The 23,960-nt window shown below is 36.0% G+C and overlaps 1 protein-coding gene across 8 annotated transcripts in view; it reads right to left on the bottom strand.

The window, feature by feature from the left end:
* FAM13B (family with sequence similarity 13 member B) overlaps window positions 1–23,960 on the bottom strand; it is a 111,725-nt gene that overhangs the window by 4,222 nt on the left and 83,543 nt on the right. For 3 of the 8 annotated variants that reach the window (XM_079143502.1, XM_079143508.1, XM_079143504.1), the window contains 12 exons: window positions 23,282–23,346; window positions 21,118–21,166; window positions 19,348–19,495; window positions 16,403–16,468; window positions 14,262–14,472; window positions 13,554–13,683; window positions 10,636–10,717; window positions 8,269–8,498; window positions 7,131–7,214; window positions 5,486–5,581; window positions 952–1,035; window positions 699–862 (listed from right to left, as the gene is read on the bottom strand). In XM_079143502.1, coding sequence (XP_078999628.1) covers window positions 699–862; window positions 952–1,035; window positions 5,486–5,581; window positions 7,131–7,214; window positions 8,269–8,498; window positions 10,636–10,717; window positions 13,554–13,683; window positions 14,262–14,472; window positions 16,403–16,468; window positions 19,348–19,495; window positions 21,118–21,166; window positions 23,282–23,346 — 1,409 coding nt within the window. The remainder of the gene's footprint in view (window positions 1–698; window positions 863–951; window positions 1,036–5,485; window positions 5,582–7,130; window positions 7,215–8,268; window positions 8,499–10,635; window positions 10,718–13,553; window positions 13,684–14,261; window positions 14,473–16,402; window positions 16,469–19,347; window positions 19,496–21,117; window positions 21,167–23,281; window positions 23,347–23,960) is intronic. The other 5 variants (XM_079143503.1, XM_079143506.1, XM_079143507.1 and 2 more) reach the window with 3 other exon arrangements.

Below are 23,960 nucleotides of genomic sequence, written 5' to 3'. Positions count from 1 at the left end.
AAAGGAAAACATTATTAAAAGGGCACAGGTGACTCATTATGTTCCACAGTAGTTCTAGCCTTGGCTCTAAGTTAAAATCAGCTAAGGAGCTTGTAGAGCATACCAATGCCTAACTTCACCTCCAAACCAATTAAATTAGAAAAGATGAAGGTAGGCCTTACTATTAATAGTACTAAAAAACAAAACAAAACAAAACAAAAAAACCAGAAAACTTTATAGTTAATTGTAATGTGAAGTAAGGGTTGAGAACCACCCCCCCTTCACTTTACTGAGCTCATGTTTTCAGGTAATAAAGAAGAAACTGAAAACTCTCAGATGGTTTGTGTGCTTTTACTTTAAAAATTTTTTTGAAACACACTATTTTGGGCAGGTGGGGTCACTTTACCACTGGGCTATATCCCCAAGCCCTCATGATTTGCCCAGGCTGGCCTCAAATTTGGAATCCTCCTGCCTCAGCCTCCTGAGTCACTGGGATTACAGGCATGTGCCACCAAGCCCAGCTGAAACACACTATATTTAATAAAAGAAAATGGGAATGACAACGTGAATTTGTAAATCACTTTTTAAGGGTGTATCTAGCTCATGGTTAATTCTTAATCACTTGTATTAATATACCTTGAAATTACTAACATTATTTTACAAAAAATTCTTATATTTTATTATACACATAGGCTAAAATCCCAAATCAGACTACATACATAGAAGCTGCACGAGTACTTGACAAACGGAGATCCAGAGCCAATTTTTCTTGATTTTCTTCAACGTCAGATTCTGAGTTTTCCAATGAAGTCTGGGCTTGTACAGCTGTTTTCAAGATATCACTTAACTCAGAGGATAGACTAACACCATCTTCTTCTTCTTCCTAAAAAGACATTCAAACAGAGAATAAAACAAGCTATGGCTTTTAACTTTCTCTTTAGGAAATCAATTACAGAATGAGTAAAGGATTACCTTGATTTCTTCAAAAAAATGTGCAGTTTCTCCTTCTATGATTGGCTGTAACATCTGACCCCTTCGCTTGGTGGAGGGAGATCCCTGTAACAATCAATAATACAGCTTTAAAGTATTTAGTGATGCTTCATTATGGTACAAATATTAAACTTTATTGGAAAAAGTCTTAAGCATATGCTTTTATATTTTCAGAATTTCCTTTTTGAATAAATTTTGTTTATATTTTCCTTTTTATTTATGCATAAGGGTGATAAATCAATTATATTTAGAAAAACCTAACTAAAAGAGCTCATTCACTAAGTATTTTACTATTTTAAATAAGAAAGTGTTACATATAGTTTAACTGGAAGCACTTATATTTTTTTGTTTCTTTTTTTATTGTAAACAAATGGGATACATGTTGTTTCTCTGTATACGGAGTAAAGGCGTACCATTTGTGTAATCATAAATTTACATAGGGTAATGTTGTTTGATTCATTCTGTTATTTTTTCCTTCCCCCCCACCCCTCCCACCCCTCTTTTCCCTCTATACAGTCCTTCCTTCCTCCATTCTTGCCACCTTCCTAAACCCTAACCCTAACCCTAACCCCTCCCGCCCCCCATTATATGTCATTATCCGCTTATCAGGGAGATCATTTGTCCTTTGGTTTTTTGAGATTGGCTTCTCTCACTTAGCATGATATTCTCCAATTTCATCCACTTGCCTACAAATGCCATAATTTTATCATTCTTTATGGCTGAGTAATATTCCATTGTATATTTATGCCACAGTTTCTTTATCCATTCATCAATTGAAGGACATCTGGTTGGTTCCACGATCTGGCTATTATGAACTGAGCAGCTATGAACATTGATGTGGCTGTATCTCTGTAGTATGCTGATTTTAAGTCCTTTGGGTATAGGCCAAGGAGTGGGATAGCTGGGTCAAATGGTAGGTCCATTCCAAGCTTTCTGAGGAATCTCCATACTGCTTTCTAGAGTGGCTGCACTAATTTGCAACCCCACCAGCAATGTATGAGTGTACCTTTTTCCCCACATCCTCACCAACACCTATTGTTGCTAGTGTTCTTGATAATCGCCATTCTAATTGGGGTGAGATGGAATCTTAGGGTAGTTTTGATTTGCATTTCTTTTATTACTAGAGATGTTGAACATTTTTTCATATATCTGTTGATTGCTAGTACATCTTCTTCTGTGAACTGTCCATTTCCTTAGCCCTTTTGTTGATTGAGTTATTTGCATTCTTCGTGTAGAGTTTTTTGAGTTCTTTATATATTCTGGAAATTAGTGCTCTATCTGAAGTATGAGTGGCAAAGATATTCTCCCACTCTGTAGGCTCTCTCCTCACATTACTGATAGTTTCCTTTGCTGAGAGAAAGCTTTTTAGTTTGAATCTATCCTAGTTGTTGATTCTTGCTTTTATTTCTTGGGCTATGGGAGTCCTGTTAAGGGAGTCTGATCCTAAGCCAACAAGTTGAAGATTTGGACCTACTCTTTCTTCTGTAAGATGCAGGGTCTCTGGTCTGATTCCGAAGTCCTTGATCCATTGTGAGTTGAGTTTTGTGCAGGGTGAGAGATAGGGGTTTAGTTTCATTCTGTTGCATATGGATTTCCAGTTTTCCCAGCATCATTTGTTGAAGAGATGCTATCTTTTCTCCATTGCATATTTTTGGCACCTTTGTCTGGTATGAGAAAATTGTATTTATTTGGGTTTTTGTCCATGTCCTCTATTCTGTACCACTGATCTACCTGTCTATTTTGGTGCCAATACCATGCCGTTTTTGTTACTACTGCTTTGTAGTGGAGCTGAAGATCTGGTATTGCGATATCCCCTGCTTCGCTCTTTCTGCTACTTCGCTCTTTCTGCTAAGGATTGCTTTAGCTATTCTGGGTTTCTTATTCTTCCAGATAAATTTCATGATTGCTTCCTCTATTTCTGTAAGGTACATCACTGGAATTGCATTGAATCTGTATAGCACTTTTGGTAGTATGGCCATTTTGACAATATTAATTCTGCCTATCCAAGAACATGGGAAATCTTTCCATCTTTTAAGGTTTTAATTTCTTTCTATAGTGTTCTGTAGTTCTCATTGTAGAGGTCTTTCACCTCTTTTGTGAGAAGCAATTTTATTTTTAAAACAGCTGTCAAGCATACCACATCAATGTTTATAGTAGTTCAATTCACAATAGCTAAACTATGGAACCAACTTAGATGCCCTTCAAGAGATGAATGGATAAAGAAACTGTGGCACATATACACAGTGGAATATTACTCAGCCGTAAAGAAGAATGAAATTATGGCATTTGCTGGTTAATGGCTGGAACTGGAGAATATTATGCTAAGCGAAATAAGTCAATCCTAAAGAACCAAAGGTCAAATATTTTCCCTGATATGCAGATGCTAATTCACAATAAGGGGGGCAGGGAAGAAACAGCAGTATTCTGGACTAGACACGGGGGAGTGAAAGGAGGGGAGAGGACATGGGGGTAGAAATGACAGAAGAATGAATTGGGCATTATTATCCTATGTGCACATATGATTACGTGACCTATGTAACTCTCCATCACATATAACCAAATGAGAAGTTATACTCCATTTATATATGATAAATGCATTCTACTATCATGTATAACTAATCAGAATAAAATATATAAAAAGATAGCTGTCAAATTTTTTTGACCTGAGAATATTTTTTAAAATATTTTTTATAGTTGTAGGTGGACATAGTATCTTTATTTATTTTTATATGGTGCTGAGGATTGAACCCAGTGTCTTGCACGTGGGAGGCAAGTGCTCGACCACTGAGCCACAGCCACAGTCACAGCCCCAGCCCCAAGAACATTTTTTTTTTTTTTGGTACTGGGAATTGAACTCAGGGATACTTGACCACTGAGCCACATTCCCAGCCCTATTTTCTTAATTTTATTTAGAGACAGGGTCTCACTGAGTTGCTTAGAGCCTTGCTTTTGCTGAGACTGACTTTAAACTCTGGATCCTCCTGCCTCAACCTCCTGAGCCTCTTGGATTATCGGAGTGCACCACAGAGCTTGGCCGTTTTTCATTCTTTATTTAAAAAAAGGAGGTGGGCGTGTTGGGGTTGTAGCTCAGTAGAACAATTGCCTAGCACACATGAACAGGGTTCGATCCTCAGCACCACATAAAATTAGATCAATAAAATAAAGGTATTGTGTCCACCTACAACTAAAATACACACACAAAAACCAGCTTTATTAAAATAAAATATCAAAGAGATAATATTATATATCATAAAATTCATTCTTTAAAAACAGACAGTTCCATCACCATTAATTCCAGAACATTTCATCACCTCAAAAGAAACCCACTAGATATACTTCATTTTCCTTGCCCCACAGTCCTTGGCAAATACTCATCTATATTTTGTCTTTATGGGCTTGCCTATTCCTAAAATTTCATATAAATAGGACTATATAATATGTGGCCTTTTGTATCTAGTTAATTTCATTCAGCATAATGTTTTTACGGTTTACCCATGCTGAAGCATATATCAGTATTCCATTCCTTTTTGCTGTATAATATTCTAGTGAATTTCGGATATACCATATTTTATTTATCCATTTATCAGCTGACAGACATTTTGGCTATTATGAATAATACTGCTGTGAACACTTGTGTACAAGTTTTTTATGGACATTTCCACTTCCTCTGAGTATCAAATAGTAGCTACACCAGTTTATATTCCCACCCAGCAGCATATGAAGGTTCCAATTTATCCAGATTCTTACCACTATTGTTATCATCTTTTTCATTTATTAGAGTCATACCAATGGATGTGGAATGGCACTTCAAGGTGGTTTTATTTGCACTTCCCTAATGACATTGAACATCTTTTTTGTTTGCTCACTGGCCATTTATAAATGCTCTCTGGAGAAAAGTCTGTTCAAATCTTTTTATTTTTGAGTTGTAAGAACTTTTAAGTATATTCTGGATATAAGTCCCTTATAGGATCTGTAAATATTTCTTGCGTTCTGTGGGTTGTCTTTTCACAAGTGTTTGCACATAGTTCTAACTTTTTCTTTCTGTGGTGGCAGTACTGGGGGATTAAACCAAGAGCCTTGTACATACTAAAGAAGAACTCCTATGTGTTCTAAAAGTTTTACAGTTTCAGCTTTTACATTTAGGCCTATAATCTGTTCTGACTTAGTTTTTACCTGTGGTATAAGGTAAGGACCCAACATCTCTTTTTTTCCCCAGTGCTAAGAATGGAACCCAAAGTACCTCTGGGTTACATTCCCAGTCCTTTATTTTGAGACAGGGTCTCACTTGGTTGCTTAGTTACTGACACAAGCATAAATGCAAATGCTAACAAAGATTCCTGCCAAATATTCCTAGGCACTTATTAGTTTCCTATCTTTTTAAAATCAGTAATTTCAACTTAGAATTACTACTATTCTTTGTACCTTGGCTATAGATTTCTTCAACATACTACCAAAAGAAAAATTTTCTGACATCTTGATAAAGTGAACTAGAGAAATATTTGTTTGTTTTACTTACAAGAACAGGAATGATGCTAGCTCTTGTCAGCATCTGTTTAACAAGCCGGTATCTATCATACAGAGGTTTAACAATATGCCTTTCTTCCCTGGTCACCTGAAGCCAAAAATAAAAATGAAGTCCCCTAGTCATCAGAAATCTAAAATGTCCAAAACATTAAGCAATTGTATCTTCCCACCACACATTTAAAATTTTACATTAAATAAGTAGGTAGTCTCCCAAATATAAGAAGCAATGCTCTATATAAAACAGCTCTGAGGAATTAAGTTTCAAAAGTGATTCATGCTCTATAGGTGCAGGTACTGACTTCCTCAACAAGAGCTCAGGAAATAAAATCAAGAGCCGGCCTATGGAACAGAAGAAAATCTTTGCCAGCAGCTTGTCTGCCAGGGAATTAATATCCAGAACTGAAAAAATTTAATGCAATCAGGGAAATGCAAATAAAAACTATAGTAAGGGCTGGGGTTGTGGCTCAGTGGTAGAGCGCTTACCTAGAACAGGTGAGGCACTGGGTTCAATCCTCAGCACCACAAAAAATAAATAAAGCAAAGGTATTGTGTCCATCTATATCAAAGTATTTTTTAGACATACAAAACTACACTACATTCCATTTCACTCCAAGGCAGAATGTTAGTTATCTAAGAACATAAATAATAATAAATGCTTGTAAGGATGTGGAGGAAAAGAGAGGAACTGCAAATTAGGACCATCACACTGGAAAGCAATATGGAGATTCCTTAAAAAAGTAGAAATAGAACTACCATATGACCCAGCTATCCTATTCCTTGGTATTTTTCCAAAAGAACTAAAATCAGCATACTACAGTAATAGGGCTACTTGAATGTTTATAGCAGCACAATTCACAATAGCCAAACTATGAAATCAGTCCAGATGGCTGTCAGTAAATGAATGAGTCAAGAAAAGGTGTTATATGTATACAAATGGAGTTTTACTCAGCCACAAAGAATGAAATTATGACATTTGCCAGCAAATGGATGGAAATGTAGAACATCATGATAAATAAGCCAGACTCAGAAAAACAAAGGTTGAATTTTTTTTTTTTTTTAATATGTGGAAGCTAGAGAAAAATAAGGGCAGGGGATCAGATATCATAAATACATAGGAAATATCATGCAGCAGGAGGAGGTTGAGAGCGAGAGAAGGAAAGGGGAAATGAAAAGAAATATGGAATGAATTTATTAACAAAACTGTGTTATATGGGGACTGGGGTTGTGGCTTAGTGGTAGAGCACTTGCCTCGCATGTGTGAAGCACTGGGTTCAATTCTCAGCACCACATATAAATAAATGAAATAAAGGTCCACTGACAACTAAAAAAATTGTGTTATATGTGTATATATAAATTTACTACAAGGAATTTTACCTTTATGTATATGAAGAAAAGTACCAATCAAAAATAAATAAATAAATGAGCAAAAGGAAGATCAGTAGAGGAAGGAGAATAGGGGGAAGGAAAGCAAGGGAAACAGGGACTGAAACCAAATTCCATGCATTTTGTCAAAATGAACCCAACTACTATGTAGTGTCATAATAAAAACATAAAAAAAAAAATTGAAATAAAGAATAAAAGTGATTTATGCTTTTATAAGATAGAAAACCAAATCTTTTTATCAAGTGAGACATTACCGGTCTTCCATGTTGACTTTCATAGTAAAGAAGACTCTTCTGGAGAGAAGTTTTTTCTTCTATCAAATGATCTTTTGTCATTTTCTAGAATCAGGGGGAAAAACTCACTGGCATCATTATTATTTTCCTCACTCCTACAATTTAAGTAATTAAGCTGAAAGGGCAGATCATCACCAGTCTAATACAGGCTAATGCAATCTTTACTTATTCACTTGCAAGCAACATTTTTTGTCTCCTGCAGAATCTGGTTTTCTAACACACAGGTGTCAACTCCTTTGATAGCTTGATTTATATTTTATTTGAATAAATTATGAATACTAGCTTGGGAAGTTACTTAACCTCTTCAATATCCCAATATGTGTAAAATGGGGACACTTCATTCTACCTCAAAGGATTCAAATAAGGACATTCATATATGTAAAACATTTGTAACAGTACCTACCTAATACACAGTAAGCATATATAAATGTTTGTTAATTTACTTAATATTGCATAGTCTTTTATTAGCATTAAGACTAGTGGACACCGACACACTCTCACATACATGTCTATGTCTCCTAAGCTTATTAAGAAAATCTTACAGCAGTATAGTGGAAAAAGCCTAGAAAAAATTCAAACAGTGTCAATTTGTAACCTTAAGACTTTTCTCTGACCTGAGTTTCCCTTCCATCTGAGATGGCACATTCTTTACCCTGCAATATAATCATCATACCTTTCAGTATTCTAAATGGTGGAATAAGCAGAACTCCACAGAACCTTTCCCTTTGTTCCATAAGATCACATATTATCATTTCAATGAACCAATGTTCCACAGAACACCCTCCAACTAGACCAAATAAAACCTACTTATTTCCATGAGTAGTTAATACTACCTTTTCACTAGAATGAAATCAGATAGAAAAAAAAAAAAAAAAAAAAAAAAAACACTGGGCTGGTGGTAGAGTGCTTGCCTAATGTGTTCAAGGACCTAGGTCCAATCTAGTACCGTTTAACAACAAAAAAACATGTTTCTGAATCTGCAAACCTGGGGAGTAGGTAGGCTAGTTGGACTATTCAAATATCTCTGTCATGCTATGATAATTACTTTGTTTCAGGAATTTTAAAGGCCAGCCTGGGCAAAAATCATAGCTAACATTACCTTGATATCTTCTGGAAGACATCTCTCAACACGTTTTTCTTTCAGTCTCTTCAGAATAAGTTCAAGGGTTGCTTCCTTAGATGACTTCTTCTCCTTCTGAATAACTCTGGATTCATCTTCATTCTCTTCATCTTCATGGTCTAAAGAAGAGCCAAAACTTTTTGGAAGAGTGTTACTACGTGGGCGTGTCTGAGGTACAAATTCTCCATCAGAGTTTTTATGTTTTGCATCTGTATTTCAGAAACAGGAGGAAAGATTAGGTTGATTATTAGCAAGTATACATTAACAGCACAAATGCACAGATATGTCAAAGTAACAAAGTAACCAAATTATACGTACAGCAAGAGAGTTTTCTATTCATTCTATCAAAATTCATAGAAACCATAATATAACATAAGACACTGTCATACACAGTAGTAAACAAGAGACATCTGTCTCTATTTTCATGGAGTATATATTCAGGGAAGAAAAAACAATAATCAAATCATCAGATTAATAAATGAAATAACTTCAAAAAAAGGCTAAGTGCTATAAAAAAGATCTAATAGGATGGAATCACAGTGCTAAAAGGAGTGTGCTTTATGGAGGAGCAATTACACCAGTTAGGATTGACAAAGAAGGACTTTTGAATGGTGTCATTCCAGTTAAATATGGAATGATAAGGAAACGACATAGCATAGAAGGTTTAGAGGAAAAGCATTCACTCCCAGTTGAGGCAACAGTCCATGCAAAGGCCCTAAAGTTATAAATGTCTGAAGAACAGAAAATAAGAGTTGAGTCTGCCATGTGCAGTGTATGTAAGCCATTGAAAACCATGGCAAAGAATTTGGACTCAGAAAAATTCTAAGTGGAAAGCGAAACCCACTGAAATTTCTTCTTGAGTCATAAATTAGGTCTTGCATTTCTGGATATCAGCTCAGTGTTAACAAGGGAGTAACATGATTTTTTTTTTAATAGATAATTTTGGTTGCTGGACAGAACATAAGACTATAGAACAGTTAAGAAAAGAAAATTGGGAAATGAGGAAGCTGTTAATTTAATGATGGTAACTGATGGCTGGAAACCAGAATTTAAACAAGGCAATGCTTTGCAGAACTGTAGACAGGGAGGAAGTAATTTTCTAAAGAGTTAAGAGAAAGTATCTTTTTTTTTTTTTTATTAGAACTTTATAATTATACATAGTAGCTGGGTTCATCACAATATCATACATGCATGGAAATTGATTTCAGTTCATGAAACCCTCTTTTAAGAGGATTTATTCTTAAACCACAAGAATAAAAAAAAACTCTACAATTATAGGGATGTGTGAGTACTTGATACTTATGAGCTACTAAGAATTTCACTGAATAAGTTCAAATGAATAAATCACATGATCCAAATTATAAGCCATACTCAGCAGAGGTAATGATAAAAATCATTAAAAAGCATATTCACTAGGGGTTAGGGTTGTGGTTCAGTGGTAGAACACTTGCCTAGCATGTGTGAGGTAATGGGTTTGATTCTCAGCACCACATATAAATAAATAAAATAAAGGTCCATCAACTAAAATATACATATAAATTTAAAAAATTAAAGTATATTTACTAAACACAGAGTAAATATACCTTAACAACAGCTTACATTTGGTGGACAATCAGAAATACAAGGCCTATGACTCAAGGTTTATGACTCAAGACTTACAATTTAGTCTTTACAGTGTCAAAAGTTCACTAGGACTAGATCCACCCCTGTCCCCTGCGCCCCCCACCCCTGCTGAGGATCAAACCTAAGCCTCCCACATGCTAGGCTGCTAGGCAAGTGCTCTATCACTGGAGCTATATACCCCAGTCCCTGACTAGCTATTCTTAGTCTTTACATAAAATATCCACCAACAAAATCTTAATGAACTACCTTCCAAAAACCCAAACTGCTTAATTTCTAGAATATATTTCAGATAAATTTTACTCTACCAGACAGAGTTCACCTTCATGATGCAGGGTACCTTTCAAAAGAATACTAATAAAAACAAAAAAAGGACTTTTTTTTTTGGTACCAGAGATGGATCCCAGGGGTGCTTTACTACTGAGTTATATACCCAGTCCTCCTTATTTTGTATTTTGAGACAGAGTCTTGCTAAGTTGCTCAGCCCCCCAAGTTGCTGGGATTATAGGCATGTGTGACTTCACCTGAAAAGAAGGGACATTTGATAGACTATGATAAAGTACTACAAAATTCCAGCTCTTAGTATGCAATTACAACCTTAACTAAAAAAAGAATAAAAGGAAGCTTATTTTTGCCAAAAGTCCCAAGTCACAACTATAATTCTCATGCAAATTACATACAACGTTTTAAAACTGCAAATATATTACAAAATGGCACATCTTATACCTTTAATTTGCTTCCGCAGTTTGGTAAGTTCTGTCATCCATTTTAATACCTTTGGATTGGCTGCAATATCACTGTAAGAGGGCTGAAAATTAAGAAGTAGAAAACTGACATTTTTGTGGTAAGCAATAGTTTCATTAAGTCCCATTATATTCTACTGTTCTCACAGTAGATTTCATTCAATCCTCAATCCAGATCATTTTATCTTAATTATATAGGACAGAATATTAAGTAAAAGTTCTCCCAGAACAGGGTCAGATAACTAGAAGAAGGCAGATTTGAACATGAGTCTTCCATCTCTAAATATAGGACTCTCTTCTACTTCACATGTTCTAATTATTAAAATACATTCTTTTCCCTTCTATTCCTTCCTTCACTTCTTTGGGAACTCTTAGAACTTGTAATTTTTTGAAAGAGCAGAAATAACAGCATGATTTCCAAAGTGAAGAATTTGCTTTAAAAACTCTACAAGCTGTTTTACAAAGGAAAATATAGAGACAGAGTTGCAATGGCAAGAATACTGACCTAGAAATCAAGAGGCTAAGGATCTATTTGCTTTCAGATCTATATGATTACTTTTCTGGTGTGTGTGGCAATACCAGATATTGAACCCAAGGCCTTGCACATGCTAGACAAGCTCTTTTTTAATAAAAAGAATTTAAGACAGGGTCTAAGTTGCCCAGGCTGAACTTAAACTTGTAGTCCTCCTGCTTAAGCCTCCCCAAGTACCTGGGATTATAGGCATGTGCCACCATACCCAGTTTGTATGATCACTATTTCTCTTGGCACCTTAGATTTGTTCACAGAGAAGAGCTGAACTGATGCTCTTCAAAGACCCTCCTCCAGGTTCTAATAAAACTTTTTTTTTTTTTTTTTTTGTACTGGAGATTGAACCCAACGGTGCTTCACCACTGAGCTACATTCCCAGACCCTTTTACTTTTTTTGCTTTTTTGTTTTTTTTAAATTTATTTTTATTGTAGACAAATGGGATACATGTTGTTTCTGTTTGTACATGGAGTAACACCATACCATGTGTGTAATCATACATTACATAGGGTAAGGATGTTTGATTCATTCCGTTATTTTTTTTCCTTCCCCCCTACTCCTCCCACCTCTCTTTTCCCTCTATACAGTCCCTCCTTCCTCCATTCTTGTCCCCCTTCCCACCCCCCATTAAGTGTCATCATCCGCTTATCAGTGAGATCATTCCTCTTTTGCATTTTTGAGATTGGCTTATCTCACTTAACATGATATTCTCTAATTTCATCCATTTGCCTGCAAATTCCATAATTTTATTATTCTTCATAGCTGAGTAATATTCCATTGTATATATATATATATATACCACAGTTTCTTTATCCATTCATCAACCGAAGGGCATCTAGGTTGGTTCCATAGTCTGGCTATTGTGAATTGAGCAGCTATGAACATTGATGTGGCTGTATCTCTGTAGTATGCTGATTTTAAGTCCTTTGGGTATAGGCCGAGGAGTGGAATAGCTGGGTCAAATGGTAGGTCCATTCCAAGCTTTCTGAGGAATCTCCATACTGCTTTCCAGAGTGGCTGCACTAATTTGCAGTCCCACCAGCAATGTATGAGTGTACCTTTCTCCCCACATCCTCACCAACACCTGTTGTTGGTTGTGTTCTTGATAATCGCCATTCTAATTGGGGTGAGATGGAATCTTAGGGTGGTTTTGATTTGCATTTCTCTTATTTCATATATGTGTTGATTGCTAGTACATCTTCTTTTGTGAAGTGTACGTTCATTTCCTTAGTCCATTTGTTGATTGGGTTATTTGTATTCTTGGTGTAGAGTTTTTTGAGTTCTTTATATATTCTGGAAATTAGTGCTCTATCTGAAGTATGAGTGGCAAAGATATTCTCCCACTCTGTAGGCTCTCTCTTCACATTACTGATACTTTCCTTTACTGAGAGAAAGCTATTTAGTTTGAATCTATCCCAGTTATTGATTCTTGCTTTTATTTCTTGTGCTATGGGAGTCCTGTTAAGGAAGTCTGATCCTAAGCCAACAAGGTGAAGATGTGGACCTACATTTTCTTCTATAATCTTCAGGGTCTCTGGTCTGATTTCAAGGTCCTTGATCCATTGTGAGTTGAGTTTTGTGCAGGGTGAGACATAGGGGTTTAGTTTCATTCTGTTGCACATGGATTTCCAGTTTTCCCAGCACCATTTGTTGAAGAGGCTATCTTTTCTCCATTGCATATTTTTGGCACCTTTGTCTAGTATGAGAAAATTGTATTTATTTGGGTTTGTGTCTGTGTCCTCTATTCTGTACCATTGATCTACCTGTCTATTTTGGTGCCAATACCATACTGTTTTTGTTACTATTGCTTTGTAGTAGAGTTGAAGTTCTGGTATTGCGATACCCCCTGCTTCGCTCTTTCTGCTAAGGATTGCTTTAGCTATTCTGGGTTTCTTATTCTTCCAGATGAATTTCATGATTGCTTGCTCTATTTCTGTGAGGTACGTCATTGGGATTTTAATTGGAATTGCATTGAATCTGTATAGCACTTTTGGTAGTATGGCCATTTTGACAATATTAATTCTGCCTATCCAAGACCATGGGAGATCTTTCCATCTTCTAAGGTCTTCCTTAATTTCTTTCTTCAGTGTTTTGTAGTTTTCATTATAGAGATCTTTTACCTCTTTGGTTAGATTGATACCCAAGTATTTTATTTTTTTTGAGGCTATTGCAAATGGAGTTGTTTTCCTCATTTCCCTTTCAGCTGTTTTATTTTATTTTATTTTTTTTTTTGCTTTTGAGACAGGGTCTCACTAAATTGCTAAGACTGGCCTAGAACTTGCAATCCTCCTGCCTCAGCCTCCCAAGTCACTGGGATTACCAGTGCCACAGCACCCAACGATATAGCTTAATCTGGGCAATGGTACAAACTTACCTTACTATTTCTGTCTCTTTCAAACTGCTCCTCGAATTGTCTGATTTTCTTCTGAAGTTTCTTAACCAACTGGTAAGGTGTTCTATCTTCCCTTTTTTCATCTTTTGAACTGAAGGATGATCTTCTAATCCTGAATTTAAATGGAGGTCAACAGTCTTAAATTTTCAATGATCAACACTACTACCAGTAAGTATATCTTGAAAGAGCAGTTAAGTCCCTAACACTAAAGAACAGCTTAGTAAAAAATACTACAGTGTTACAGATCACAAAATTAGTGAACACAGTGGTGGAATCATTTAAAACTTGTTTGGACAGAGGCAAAAAAGAAAGAAACTGAGCAGCTCTGAGTTCTTTTAAGTGTTCAAACTGAAGAAAAAAAAAGTTTTTGGCATTCACAATCAACTTTAACAAAAGTTATTAGGTTAATCAGTCAGCTTCACTGGCTGCTTCCCTTTCAATTCTGTATCACAGTCATGAATGAATAAACAAACAATTACACCATGCAGAAATGTCCATTTGAAAGCAAACCCCAAGCACCACATACACCTCAATGAACTCAGAATTCAATAGCAGGGCAAAACTTGCTTCAGGAAATAGGGGAGATAGGGGACAAGACTTGGACCTATAGGTCTAGAAAACTAAATCTCTCAGAAGATTTGGGTACATAATAGAAATTACCTCTTATAAGTACATTTAAAAAACACATACCTAGCAAAAGAAAGTGCTTTAGACGAGGAATCCAGCATTTCTGGATCATGTAGGAAACGCTGGCTTTGTCCAAAATCTAAACTGCGGTGTGATAATACTGGAGGACCATCCTCTTCCATGGGATGGTGATTCATTCTTCCAGCTTGTGGAGACAGCTGAGCTTCTCCAGACTCAGAGTCCTCCTGCCAAGACTTAAAAGCAGGAAATGGCTCTGTAAAACACAAAGAACAGTATGATGGATCTCTTCAGTCCATAAGGGAAAAAAAAGTCACAAAATGTAGTCTATACTTCTTTAAATTGTATCATTGTGTAGTGTTAAATATCTATTGCATATATTTTTAAATGAAACAAGACATATTAGGATCTTTATAATGCCAACTATATTTTAAAATTATCCAAGATTAACTTTTTAGCTTAGAGTTTTCTATTTTCACAAAAGGAGCTAGAGTTTAAATTGCTGAACCCAGTGGCAAAACAAGAAAGGACACTGTCAAGTTCTCTAAAATTTAATTCTAATTAGGTGTGATCCCAGTTACTTGAGGCAAGAAGGATTCCAAGTTCAAAGGACAGCTAGGAAACTAAGCAATACACTGTCTCAAAAAGGGCTGGGGATGTAGCTCAGTGGTAGAAAGTCTGCCTAGCATAGGGGAAGCCCTGAGTTTGATTCCCAGGAGGAAGGAAAGGAAGGAAGGGAGGGAGAGAAGGAAAGGAAAGGAATGGAGATATTATTTCATATAATTCTAACCTAATATTCTAAACATATTATAAGGAAAATTATTTTTCAAGTAAAGAAAAAAGTTTTATTTAGAAACAGTGAATACTCAACAGTTCTTAGTTAGGAGCTTAACATAAAAGCCAAATACTGCCAGGTGTATGATTTGTCCTTCATTATCAAGAGGTTACGTTAAGATGTAGAAGCTCTTCCCCATGCTACTCAGAAATGGAGTTCTCTGATTCCTTAAGAATTCTAACATTTCTAAAAGAGGAGCTAATTCACCTGTCAGCATCTGGTCTCTTAACATGAAACTATAGTGGTTATTTTCCATTACAGGATTTCCATGTATAATATATAATTTAATAATTGAACACCCACAAGAGCATCATGAAGAAAAAACTTAACAGCACTGGTCCTTTGTAAGCACATTTATTTTATTAAAGTTATCCTGAATGCTCTCAAATGAAATCATGTTACTATAACTGGTATCTTTGCACATAGAGAACATATACAAATCATACACATAACGCACAAATATAATCCAAATACAATAAATAAAATTAACTTTTAAGTATCACTGAACACAGGGGCCAAAAATAAAAAAAATAAAAACTAATAAAAAAATTTGCCACTAAACATTAGCATTATTTTTAACTAATAATTTGCTTAATTGGGGAGAGAGGTTTATAGGGGACAGACCCAGGGACACTTTACCACCGAGCTACATCCCCTCATTGTTTTTTTTTTTTTTTTTTTTTTTTAATTTTCAGACATGGTCTCGCTAGGTTGCTTAGGGCCTCACTAAGTTGCTGAGGCTGGCCTTCAACTTGTGATCCTCCTGCCTCAGCCTCCCAAATTGCTGGGATTATAGGCATGTGCCACCATGCCTGGATTGTAACTAAAATTAAAATCTTGATGCTTTGGTTATTAATAATAGCAAAAACAAAATGAAAAGATGGCTCAACAGTGTCAAAATTAAAAAATCATGTTTTCTTTTTTCTTTACACAATAGTTAATATCACTACTATAATAATTTTGTTTAATTTTATGTATGAGTTATATAAAGCACTGCCTGTTTTTCAGGGTAATAAGAACAAAATTTAGTGTTATTTGAAGCCCAAATCAATCTCGGAACTAAAAATTGGGTACTCAGTGTGCAATTCCACAATAAACCCAGTAATAAAGTGATCTCAAAGCAACCCTTGTACCTGTGTCCCAGAAATTAATTAACTTATAATAAACATTTTATGAGAAATCTGTTTTAAGAAAAGAAGGAAATAACAAAAACAATTATTTTTCTGGGTATCAGTTTTAACCCAAGACAATTATTCCTAAGATTTGGGGACAGCAGGAGAAGGGCTAAAAAAGACAGACAAAGTGAACCATAAAAAGGCAAGAAAACTAAACTATGGTGAACCATACTTACCCTCCCCATCTCTCTGCAGATGCATTGTTTTGAAATCAATGAGGGGAAAAGTGATAGGGCATGACGCTAATAAAATGGAAAAAATGGCAAAAAATACTAAAGTGAACACACGGCACAGTCAGAACAAACCATACACATAACACAAAGCCAAAGATACCAAAAACATTTCCCTAAAACTAGTTAGGCAATCTGCTCAAAAACTTTATTCCAAAAAATTACTATTAACCAAACTTTAACAAATGCAAGCATACATTTCCATTTCAGCAAGCAAGACAAGAAAAAAAAAATTTTTTTTAACTCAAACTGAGGAAATGGAAACTCTTAACTAGCTACTGTTTGAAGCTTTTCAATGTCACTGATTTAACAGAAAATAAAATCATGCTTTTCAAAGATCCCACTACTATATTTTGTTCCAGAATTAGCAGAAGAAAATTTTAAGGAAATGTAGGGTTCACTTCCATTGAAAGACAGGTCATTTTGAATAGCTGTCACAAATTCATACTAGCAGTAGTAATGTGCTGCTACCTGTTTGCTGTGTTCTGCTGGTAATTCTTTGAGAAAAACAAAAACCATGTACTAGACAATAATGAGGTTGGCCTCTATTTGGAGTCATTCCCACTTCTCTCCTAGGGGTCATGTAAACAAAATGTCTTTAATTCCAAAGTATCCAAAGTAATCTGAACTAATCTGTTTGTTCTTTTAAGGAAGAAATTTTATTTAGAATGTCACAACACCTAACTGTGAAAAGTCAATGTTAGTACTAGTGGCAAGGCTGAAAGGAACAATGCAGTCTCCCAAGCACATGCACAGCCAACAAGTGCACTCAGCTGTCTACTACCACTGACTTTCTAAAGATCTGACTATTCCTCTTCTTGGAATAGTCAGCAGGAAAGTAACATGGACTTGTCATGGCCGTTGAAACTCATGGAGGAGAGGACAGCTCAGGCACTGAAAATCAGGGATCAGTAAGGCATAGGTAACCTCCTTTCCCTACAATAAGATATAGGGGTTGGCCAGTGGTGTGGGAGGTTGAGGCAGGAGGATCATGAATTCAAAGACAGTCTCAGCAACTTTAGTGATTGGATTCAGACATGGGTTGGGGGAGAGAGTCCAGCATCAGGTTCTCTTTGGGGGAGCTTTCAGAAAGCTGAAGAGACAGAGAATGTCCAATCTCTCAGACAATGGAAAACAATTACTCGTCTATGCCTAAATAGGATTAGGAGCCCCCTTTCCCCACCAGGCCAAAGATCATCAATGGCTATTTATCTGCATCTTCTAAGAGGCAGAAGCAAAAATGCTTTATCAGAATCCGGATGTGCTATTAATCACTGCCCCTTTTCAATGATTATACCTCAATAAACAACTAAAAAGGACATTTGATCTTCACGGTCATCAATATGCTAACATATCCTCTAACTCTGCAGAGTATCTTCATAAACTCCAGAAATCCTGAATAACCCAGGACAAAATGACAAATAACTTTCTGGTTTAGTCTGTTAAAACTTCTGTCTTAGGGCAGGTCAAAAACCTAGATCTAAAAACTGGGGAAGGAGGACAAAAATAAAGACTGGTACAGATGATGTTTTGGTTAGAGCTTTAAAAAAACACCTAGACTAAGCCAGGCATGGTGGTGCACACCTGTAACCCCAGTGATTCAGAAGGCTGAGGCAGGAGGATCCCAAGTTTAAGGCCAGCCTTAGCAACTTAGCAAGAAGGCCCCAAGTAACTTAGTGAGACAATGTCTCAAATGAAGAGATTGTGGATGTAGTTCAGTGGTAGAGTGCCCCTGGGTTCAATCTCCAGTCCCAAAAACCCCTTCTAGACCTTACACACAGACACACGCGTGCACACACACACACACACACACACACACACCTATGATCAGGTGAACAGATTTACAGTGGCAAAAGGAGCCCATGACATGGGCACTGTAGTTCTTATTGCCACTGTATATCATAACCTGCCAAAGGTGAGATAACTCAGGAATCTTCATCCAGCTGAACAATATGTAACTAGGCTTAAGATTCCTAGAAAGGTATATGATACAGAAAGAATCCTAGATCCAAATTTGTTGATCATTCCCTATTCCTCTAACATTTTACTTCGAAGTGCACAAAATTACAGCAAAGTTGAATTTTACAATGGCCACTCATATATTAATCATCTAGATTCTACCATTAACATTTTATTATACTTGCTTTATAACATTTATCCATCTTATTAATCATCTTTTTTTAATGAATTTCAAAGTAAACTGGAGATATTGGTATATATCCCCATAAATAATTTGATAGGTAAATCATTCATCAAAGGTCAGTATTTGTTTAGTTTCTTATTCTCTTAATGTAAAAAGAAAACTTTACATACAATGAAATGCAAAAATCTTAAGTATACACTTGCTAAGTTTTGAGAAATGCATACACCCACACTGCCTGCTTATTAAACTTCTTCGTACGAATTGTTAGCCACCCCCATCATATTTTCTTAACCTAATAGAGACAGGGATATGATACAATATTTGCTTACATATGTCCTTGAAGATCACTTTAAAGTGTTCCTGATGATCATAAGAAAGATAGCTAAATGCTCTGTGTTTAAACTGACAAGGTCCTCAAGTGCTAACACCAGGTTTTCAAGGACTGAAGACAGCATCTGGTTTAACAATTTTTAAAATCCTGGGTGATTTTATTTTTTTAACAAATTCTAACATCCATTTTCAAAGTGAATGGATCAGACAAATGCTAATTCATATAAGACAACTGCCGCATAATCTTATTACTATATCTGAGTAAAATGCACTCAACTCCCTCAGCTTATATGAAACAGAAAACAAAAATCAAGATGAATAAAACTGTCCAGAAAAGGGCAGCAGTTTCATTACTTCCTTGGGTTATTTGAGTTACAAATAACAGTATCAGAAAAATAATGTATGTGGATAAAGTTACCTTCCCATTTATCACCATCAGAAACATTCTTCAGATCTAAATGTGGAATCGGAACACTTGCTGCTTCCCCTTGAACACCAACACTTTGACCTCCTGGCACTTCTGATTCGGTGTTGGCATTTAAATCACATATCTTGTTACTACAATCCTATATTTTAAAATAAAGAATACATTTCACAATCATGAAATTTTTCATAACCATCTTAAAGATAACCAGCACACATCCTTAAGTAGTCTATATTCGTTTACTATACCTAAATAGTCAACTGTTTTACTATCCAATTTTCAAACATAAACTTGCAATTTTACAATATGTCTCATTGGGAAACAAAGTTGGGAATTCAAATTCAAGAAAGTATTTTCAAATAAGCCAATCCCAAAAAAACAATGGTGGAATGTTCTCTCTGATATGCAGATGCTGACTCACAATAAGCAGAGTAGGGGGTGGAGATAGAGGTTAACCCGATTGGACAGTGGGGCATGGGGACAAGGGAGGCAGGTTAGAATGGGAAAGACAGTAGAAAGAATTGGACATAACTTTCTTATGTTTATATATGAATATACAACCAGTGTAACTCCACATCATGTACAACCACAGGAATGGGAATTTATATTCCATGTGTGTATTGTTATGTCAACGTACATTCTACTGTCATGTATAACTAAAAAAATTTTTAAATAAAACTGAATTTCACACACACACACACACACACACACACACACACACACAAAGTATTTCCAAGGGTGCTGTAATGTACACTTGTAATTCCAGCTACTTGGGAAGGTGAGGCAGGAGGATCCCAAGTTCAAGGCCAATCTCATCCATGTAGCAAGGTCCTGTCTTAAAATGAAAATAAAAAGGGCTGGGGATGGCCAGGCACAATGGTGCACACCTGTAATCCCAGGAGCTCAGGGGGCTGAGGCAGGAGGACTGAGTTCAAAGCCAGCCTCAGTAACTTAGTGCAGGCCCTTAATAACTCAGGGAGACCCTGTCTCTAAGTAAAATATATAAAAGGGCTGGGGATGTAACTAAGTGGTTAAGTGCCCATGAGTTTAATCCCCAGTTTTTTTTATTTGTTTTTTTTTAAAGGGATGATGATGCAGTTCAGTGGTAAGGCACCCCTGAGGTTAGATTCCCAGTACCAAAAAAAAAAAAAAGTGTTTCCATAACCAAGAATCTTATAACCAAAACTGGCAAATAAGTTACCGATTAACTACAAAACATCTAACAAAAGTATTTATATTTACATCTCCTTTAAACCTATCCAATATAAGAACTGAAGTCCAAATATAACTGGCATGTTAAACTCCAGCAATTTGGGAAGCACAGATTGTAGGATCACAAGTTCAAGGACAACCTCGGCAGCTTTTTTAGACCCTGTCTCAGAAAAAGAAAAGGGCAGGAGGCTGAGGCAGGAAGATCTTGAGTTCAAAGCCAGCCTCAGGAAAAGCAAGGTGCTAAGCAACTTGGTGAGACCCTGTCTCTAAATAAAATGCAAAAAAAATTGGGTTGGGGCTGTGACTCAGTGGTCAAGTGCCCCTGAGTTCAATCCCTGGCATGCCATTGCCCCCTCCCCCACAAGAAAAAACAAAAACAGAAAAGAAAAAGAAAGAAAAGGGGTAGGGATATAGCTTACTGGTAGAGCTCCCCTGGGTTCAACCCCCAATACCACAAAACAAAAAAATAATAATAATGATAAAGATAATGATAATATTTGGTACATTAAGCCTTGGTAATTTTAAGAACCGTAAGATAAAAGTATTTCTTACCAGAATCAAGTGTGACAATTTATCACTGTCAAATAACAAATATTCTTTCCTAAAAATACAAGTAAAGTTATTAGTATATTAAGAATACAAAGGTTACTATTACTACATATTTCTTACCTAGATTCCTCTCTTCCCCAATATAATCAGCATTTAAAATGTGAGAGGTGAGAATGACCATTGGGCGAAAGCCCATTCTTTGGAGCCCTATATCTGAAAATCACACAATACTGAAAAGATCCACAGAATCACTTCAGATTTAGAAAAATTAAGTAATGCTCCCCACCTCCCTGTCAACACACAAAACCACCCCCCAAAAAGAAAAACTTTTATAGAAGGGAAATTAAAATCCATAATAAATAGAAATAAACATAAACAAAAAAAAAAAAAGCACAATGGGATTTTGTAAAATAAATATTAGTTTTAACCAAACAGCTTTATTCTCCCCACTTTGAGACTTCTAAAATTTTTTTAAAAAGGTATAGCTATGTTCTTTACTTTAAATGTTTTCTATCACAAGGTTATGTTGTAATCAAAGGTTACTAGTTCTAAAACTTTCCCTCCTCTAAATATGAGTAAAATAAAAAAGGAAATTTAAAAAATTTTTAGTTTACATTTTATCCCCCCAGAAAAACTCACCCCTATTAAGAACAGGTGTTCACAACAAGTTATCACAAATGATTTCTACCTATTCGACCAATCAACAGAGCATCTGCTATTATGCAGTAGGTTATCAATATGCCTACTTTGAGAAACTTCTTTTCCCCAAAAACACTTGTAAAAATTTACAATACAATCAAGTGCCACTTCTAACTTGATCTAAAGATGGCAATTCATCTCCTCAGACACATAATCATCTTATTCTTGCTGAGCATAAGAAACGAACTAAATTCCCTGAAAAGCTCAAGGCCTTTCTTTGCTTAGGTAGGATGAGTAGATTCTAGGCTAGCTGACCAAAACACCTAATCACTTAAAATTTAAGAAACGTGAGTGTTTTAAACATGCAAAATGTAATCCACCTAAGCAAGGTACTTTTTGGATCTAAGAACAAGTTTGCTAACCTATACAAGTTGAAGAGGAAAGAGCTTTTTCCAAAAACATTTGAGTCCTCACTAAATGGATCCTTATTGTTCTACCAAATCCAGATGTCATCATTCTGGGGATGCCTGTTAATGTTGTTAATCTTAATTCTTCAGCCCATAGCTCCAAAACTCCCTGGGCTGGAAGAGGATCATTCCTGCCTCCTGAAAGGAAGCACAAGGAACTGCTGTAAGCAGGAAATCTGTGGACCTTCAGAGTATGGGGACGCTCCAGAGACATGGCTCCAAAGAATTTACTTACCTTTAGAGAACAGGTTTCCTACTCACAATTAAGAGACAATGGTATTAACACAAGTTTACCCTGGTCAACAGGCTATCAGCAAATTAGTAATGCTGTTTTGGATCTCCAAATATTTACAATCTAGTTTGCAACTTCATTATTGGTATGTTTTCAGTATATCAAATCATCTTTCCTAAGAAAGCTATTATGCACTTCTTGGCATGTCTGAAAGAAGGCTGCAAAGAGACCCAAATCCTTTAAAAGGATAAGAAAGCTTTAACTCAAAGGGTTTCTATCTACTGAAACTCTACATTTAGTTGACATCTCACTGTTTCAGGCATTGCTTGCTCTATCACAGCTGGCCAAGGAGGTGAACAAGTACCAACTGCTTAAGACTAGAGTGGAACACACCAAGAATGAGTTCAAATGGGAAGTGAAGTATTCTGTACATTATCTGTAGAAGCCAATACGTTATAATCTTTTGGTTAGCTAGTCACAGCTGCGAGATCATGAATTAACTCACTGACCGGTATATTCTGAGTATCAATAAATTTTCAATTGTTCTGTAAATCAACTATAAGTTTTAGGTGTCTCCAACGGTGTGTTCTTTTCACTGAATGTTTTCTAAGTTATAACTAATGTTTGTCTAAAGTTGTTTCAACTCTGAAGATTTGTGGACATTTAATGTGTTATCCTACTACTTAAAATAAGAAGTCTGAATTTCTTTTAGACTGCCTAAACTGTATGTCATAAAAGAAATTCATCTGAACACTCCACCCCAAAATCTCTGAAGAGCTATAAATATAAGAATGATTTATTAGCTAAAAACAACAAGAGAAATACTTACCTTGCAAGATGGCCTTCCTCACTATCACCATGGTCACTGCATGGCTCTAACAGTATATCTACAGACTAGAAAAAAGAATACCATCACTGTATTAATGGAGCTCCCATCATTCATATGACAAAAAGTTGCCAATGGAATTAAGATATTAGATTATGGGTTAGTCAGACACCCTTTTTAGCTATCATTTAAAATAACAGCCTGTGGGAATTGGTATTTCTTTGTACAGACAGTATCTTATTGTCCCTCAAAATCTGAATCATATTAAGCATAGTAGGGACCCTGATTTCTCAGGTACCACCATTACTCTTCCTCTCCTTTAAAAATTATGGCCTTCAGCCTGGGGTTGTAGCTCAGTGGTAGAACACTTGTATGGCATGAATGGGGTACTGGGTTCAATCCTCAGTACCACATACAAATAAATAAATAAAATAAAGGTATTATGTCCATCTATGACTTAAAAAATAAAAGGTGGCCTTCTGATCTTGCTCATCTATTACTGTTTGCTTTGTTTTTCCTCAGCTATAACCATAAAAGTTGGTGACTTCCTAGCAGAAAAGAGTTCTGGTGAACTTCGTCAAATTCCTTTATCATGTGCATTTAAAATAACAACTGCTTTCCACTCAGGGGGCCCCTCAAGAAACAGAACAATGCCCCCCACACCACACCGTTTTCCAATGAG

Source organism: Sciurus vulgaris, assembly GCF_902686455.1.
Source record: "Sciurus vulgaris genome assembly, chromosome: 6".
Classification (NCBI taxonomy): Eukaryota; Metazoa; Chordata; class Mammalia; order Rodentia; family Sciuridae; genus Sciurus; species Sciurus vulgaris.
This window is presented reverse-complemented; position numbering and strand designations above follow the sequence as displayed.